This window comes from Primulina huaijiensis, chromosome 2, assembly GCF_012295235.1.
Source record: "Primulina huaijiensis isolate GDHJ02 chromosome 2, ASM1229523v2, whole genome shotgun sequence".
Lineage (NCBI taxonomy): Eukaryota > Viridiplantae > Streptophyta > Magnoliopsida > Lamiales > Gesneriaceae > Primulina > Primulina huaijiensis.
In genome coordinates this window covers 24,252,388-24,257,600 of record NC_133307.1, presented here as the reverse complement: position 1 = coordinate 24,257,600, position 5,213 = coordinate 24,252,388, and the positions used below count along the sequence as shown (strand labels likewise).

Here is a 5,213-nt window from a genome sequence, read left to right as displayed (position 1 = left end):
GTTTTTGCCACTTTTGCTGGTTGTCTGGTTCAAATCATCAATACATGTAAAAACATGGTTACGAACCATCTATATAATCAAATTTTAAAACAGATTCAAGATTATGATTATGGTTATCCACACATGTTTGAATTATACAATTTTTAACACACACAGTATTTTCTATTTAGTTAAATTATAATAATTAAAATAATATATTTATAACAAAAATAGGACCTACGAATTTGGCTCGACCATATCCAATAGAAGTATTACACAAGGGTTGATCAATAATTACAAAAAATTATATATGTATGTTATATTGTCGATGAATCATATCAATGAGATGACATTCATTTATTATATTAATTCAGTAACATACACAAACATAAATACGATTAATAAATATTATATATATAATTTTGTTATAATTTCCACGAATGCATATATATATTATATATATAGTTTTGATAANGACACACACTTTAATAGGTATTGTCATACACTGGGGGAAGTGGCCATCCTATAGATATATATATTATATACACACTTTAATAGGTATTGTCATACACTGGGGGAAGTGGCCATCCATGGGTCGCCACGTTTATGGCTTAACACTACACAGGCAGGTGATGTTATGAAATTGCATCCGGTGCTCTATGCTTGGCTTCGTCTAGAATTTGCTAGATTCGTCGTTGCCTCTGCTTAAATGACATTGCCTGCGCAGAAGCAGTACTTCAATCCCTACTGCAATTCTTCACCGGGAAATTTGAGCGCTAAATATTGACCAGATACTTAATGGCCGCTGCGGCGTTGTTCTCCGCTGCCAAAGTTTGTGCTGTGCCGTCGGAATATGCAGCTAAACCCGCCTTGTTTTCTAGGCAGCCGTTGTGCGTCAATTATCTAGCGGAACCTGGAGGGGCGAAGAAGATTAATTCGTTTAAGTTGAAGAGTAATAGTACTGTTTAGTCTCAATTTTGATAAATTTCGGAGAAAGTCGCGGTCTTTTGTCGTGCGGTGTGAGGCATCTTCTGGAAGAGTGAATCAATATATTCTTAACACAGATGATGACGGTGACTTGCCTAAGGAGATGGCTTATGAAACCATAAAGCAAAGGGTAATGGCGGCTGCGAGATCTATTTTCCGGCCTGAGTTCATGAATAGAGTGGACGAATACATAGTATTCCAGCCTCTTGATCGCAACCAGATTGGCAGGATTGTTAGATTACAGGTGAGTAATTCTTTTCTGATTTACCACACACTGAGACATCTTGCAAGGTGGTCCACGAATGCGAGAAATTTTTGCCTTCTGATGTATGTTTCAAAATGAGGGATTTCAGTTATTTAATCCCTAATAGGGGAAACTTGTTGATCCATTTTATATTGTTTGTCTTTTTGAAAGAGATTGTTCATCAGAAATGTTTTGTTTAGATTGAATCTGGTCTAATTCTTTATGTGGCTTGACAGTTGGAACGAGCACAAAAGAGGGTAGCTGATAGAAAGATGAAAATTCAGGTGACTGATGCTGCGGTTGAACTCTTAGGAAGTCTCGGATACGATCCAAACTATGGAGCAAGGCCAGTGAAACGGGTTATCCAACAATATGTCGAAAACGAGCTTGCCAAGGGTATCTTGAGGTCAGAATTTAAAGAAGATGACTCTATTCTTGTCGATACCCAAGTTACGGCTTTTGGCAATGGTCAGATACCACAGCAAAAACTTGTTTTCAGAAGATTGGAATCAGGTTCCGATGCGTCTTCTCAAAATCTCGAGGCTTTTTCGAAGACAGTGTTAGGTCTTACTTGTATATTGATTCATCTTTTAACTTATCTTTACAGATACATAACCATTATACAACCCTGATGCGGTAACGCCTGTAACTTACATAATATCTATCGAATCTGATAAAACAAAAAATACAAATTTTTCGACGATGCAATTTTGATACCAAATAATAAAAGCAGAGAGCATGTAACCAATGTTACAGATTTTCCATTAATTTCAATACGTCTTTTAGATAAATGTGAGAGCAGATTCATTGCTTATAGTACGTAACAATGGTGAGGTCAAAGAATCAAGGAATGAGAATACAGTACGGACTTAAGAATGGAATGGAAATCTTACATGAAATAAATTCACATCCCTACTTCATATTACAGCTGACATGGAGATGTACTCGAGCTTCCTCAATCCAGCATTGTCAAATGTTTCAGTTCAAAATATGAGAGAGACCCGTGAAATGAATGTAGTTATCGGTAATACGAGGAGAGAAGGCTAACTTGCCATAATGCTTTACCATAAAACCACGCAAATTTGTAACTAACTACGTATTTATTTGTGGAGATAGTTAGCAAAATAATCTTGGTCAATTTTTTTTTAAAAGCTAACTCTCTCAAGTGTATTTGATTGTGAAGAGTTATTTTTCAAAAACTTAGTTAACCAAGGTTATGTGCATCTTATTAATATAACACGTTTTTGGAGATACTTTAGTAGAATCTGAATATGCAAAAAAGAATTGTAACTTACGAATTGATAAATTATAGTTAACAAAACACTCATTCTATAGATAATATGAATATTTCTACGTTTAAGGCTCTTAAAAAGCACCTTGAGGGAGCTAACGATACCTGAAAACTCAAGTTAGAGTAAAATTTAATTTTCTTTTTTTCTGAGAAAGAAAATGTGATATACATCAGACCCGAGGGCCCATACATTTGCTAAAGAGAGGCATCGCTAGGCCATTCCTGATTTCTTCCGGAGAAGGGTTTCAAAAGTTTCAGCTATTAAAGGTCTCAGTTCTCAAATGACCATTTCGAACCCCACAAGATCCCAGTCCCACTTAATACCTCAAACAAGCTGTACATATATACCAATCTTTTGCCGGCCCAGAAAAGAAAAATCAGCAAGCTTTCCTATGTCCCAAAAGCTCATTAACTTGCTCCCAAAGCCCAACACCTCCCACACAGTTCGGCCCAATTAAACTTGGGCTACAAGCAGCCAAGACCCAATTCCCCGCCTTAATCTCATTCCTCAACTCTTCCCTCTCCCAAGAACAATACCCATCAAAGAAACTAAAAGCTTGACTTTCACCCAATTCCCTATCTGCGCAGCCGACACTTTCTCTTGTTCCATAACACAGCCCTTCCATCACTTCATCGAAAACACCACTCTTCTTGGGCCCATTACTTTCTTGATCAACATTCACCAAGAACAAACCTTCTTCATATGGGCCACCAAAGAACAAAGGCCCGTCTAACAGTGGGCTGGGTACGTTTTGAGCCCATGAGTCCATCACCTTAATGGACATGAATGATGGCCTGTTGAGTATAATGCCGGTTAGGCCCGTTGGACCTGAAGATAGCAATAAGATCACAGTTCTTCTGTATATGTGGTCTGTATCAAGCTTTTCCGTGGCTATTACTAGACAGCCCTTTTCTGCTTCGTGAATCGCGTGCGCCCATTTGGCTTCTTTGATTGGAAGAAGCTGATCCGCCATTAAAGCGGGGTTCTTTGGCGGTGAGATTCGTTCGGTGGCGACTAATCTTGCCCTGAATGCACGCCAATCGGAGTTAAGAAGATGCCCATCTTGTTCCTGTAGTGAATGAGAACCTGTTGTCAAATAATAATCGAAGCCTTATTAGATCTGAGCACTATCAAATGCCTGAAATCTACATATTGCACCAAAGAATCCTGAGAATTTAGTCGAACACGTTGAGGGCCATTTACATTAAAAAAAATAATGATAATGACAATTCGTCCCGATCGAAAACCCTTTAAAGTTGGTAAATTGAAGTTGAATTAACAATATACGATGACAACTAGAGAAGAACCAATTACAGCAAAAGCAGGAAAAAAATTATAATTTTCCATAAATCAAGAAAAGAAAAGCGCATACATATAACTTACATGATACAGAAAGTCTTTTAGACTGAAATTGAATTGGGATATGCTTTGTGTGGTTGACTGGAGGAAGAGCAATAGCATCAATGTTTTTTGTGAAGGAGAGAAAGCAAGCTTCCATTGTGCTTTGTACGAGAATCAATCGGACGTCGGAGAAAAAGGTAACGTAATAACAAGAATAAGCTGAAACAGAAATGCATGGTTATTTATAGACCCACTGACCCACACCATGGTTGACCCGGGAATTCATGTCAAAACCAGACGGTTATTAATTATTACCGCTTCCACGCTTGGAGAGGTCAATTTTAGCTATAAAAAAAAAAATAATTGCACTCGAGAGTCACTTTTATTATTATATATAATATAATCTTCTAAATTTAAAATAAAAAATATGGTATTTATATATTAACTTTTTGTATTAAATGTCTTAAAATTGACTATTGTCTCCATTTTATCAAAACGAATCTTTTTAACGTGTTCATGTTTTCAATCACACCCAAAAAACTTCTCCATAATCACCATATCAGAATAATCTCAAATCAAGCATGTTTACTTTTATAGTTTTATGTAAATATATCCCGAAAAGAATATGCAGATTCTTAACATGAGTAGTAATTATCAAATCTTTTAAATATTTTTTAACTATACAATCTCGTAATGTAACTTAAGATTTGTCAACATATTTTCATCAAACCAATGCGGGAGATATTTAATTATCACGTGTTATTATTTTTATTCTCATTCGGTTGCTTTAATGTTGTTTGAAAACTGTATATGTACTATTCAAACACCACTTTTAAATAATTTTTTTTAATTAAAAAATATATTTTTTAGTCGCTCGTCTATTTTGGGTTCCTTTCCCACGATTGGCGGTGCTATATATAGTTTAATTAGGGCATCATATCCTCGTTCAATTATACAAGTTTTCATAATAATTTCCCATAATTTAATATCATGCGATGTCAATTTACTTACTGATTACCACGCTCAGGGCCCAAATTCACGCAAATAAAAAAATAAAACAACTATTTTATATTCATCATCGTTTACAAAATAGCGTAGTTAAACATTGAAAGCAACAATTTGAAATAAAATGTGTCGATAATTCATGGTGGGACAGTCTTCAGTTAATGCAAGCAATTGACTAATGCTAAGCCATTAATTAATTGCATTATATCTCCATTGGCGGGACCCACAATCTCTGTGTTAATTTTATATTCTGATGCTATGTCAAATCACTATTAATTTTTTTTATGAGCGGGTGAGACCGTCTCACTGATTTTCTGTGAGACGCATCAACTTTATCCATATTCACAATAAAAAGTAATATTTTT

The 5,213-nt window shown here is 35.7% G+C and overlaps 2 protein-coding genes across 2 annotated transcripts; one reads left to right on the top strand and one right to left on the bottom strand.

The window, feature by feature from the left end:
• The first annotated feature begins 550 nt into the window (after nucleotides 1-550).
• LOC140960390 (chaperone protein ClpB3, chloroplastic-like) lies at nucleotides 551-1,900 on the top strand. Its single transcript, XM_073418643.1, has 2 exons — nucleotides 551-1,210; nucleotides 1,447-1,900. The coding sequence occupies exons 1-2, from the start codon at nucleotides 1,070-1,072 to the stop codon at nucleotides 1,840-1,842; spliced, it is 537 nt and encodes a 178-aa protein (XP_073274744.1). The 5' UTR covers nucleotides 551-1,069; the 3' UTR covers nucleotides 1,843-1,900.
• Nucleotides 1,901-2,564: 664 nt separating this feature from the next.
• LOC140960380 (uncharacterized) lies at nucleotides 2,565-4,045 on the bottom strand. Its single transcript, XM_073418634.1, has 2 exons — nucleotides 3,886-4,045; nucleotides 2,565-3,588 (listed from the first exon to the last, which is right to left on the bottom strand). Exons 1-2 carry the CDS (start codon nucleotides 3,998-4,000, stop codon nucleotides 2,879-2,881), a joined length of 825 nt encoding a protein of 274 aa, XP_073274735.1. The 5' UTR covers nucleotides 4,001-4,045; the 3' UTR covers nucleotides 2,565-2,878.
• Between the last annotated feature and the right edge of the window lie 1,168 nt (nucleotides 4,046-5,213).

Excerpts from the sequence above, each read along its gene's own strand:
- LOC140960390 (XM_073418643.1), top strand. The coding sequence starts at position 1,070 with ATGGCTTATGAAACCATAAAGCAAAGGGTAATGGCGGCTGCGAGATCT. Across the intron at positions 1,211-1,446 it reads GCAGGATTGTTAGATTACAG|TTGGAACGAGCACAAAAGAG; the intron begins GTGAGTAATTCT and ends GTGGCTTGACAG.
- LOC140960380 (XM_073418634.1), bottom strand. The coding sequence starts at position 4,000 with ATGGAAGCTTGCTTTCTCTCCTTCACAAAAAACATTGATGCTATTGCT. Across the intron at positions 3,589-3,885 it reads TAAAAGACTTTCTGTATCAT|GTTCTCATTCACTACAGGAA; the intron begins GTAAGTTATATG and ends ATTTGACAACAG.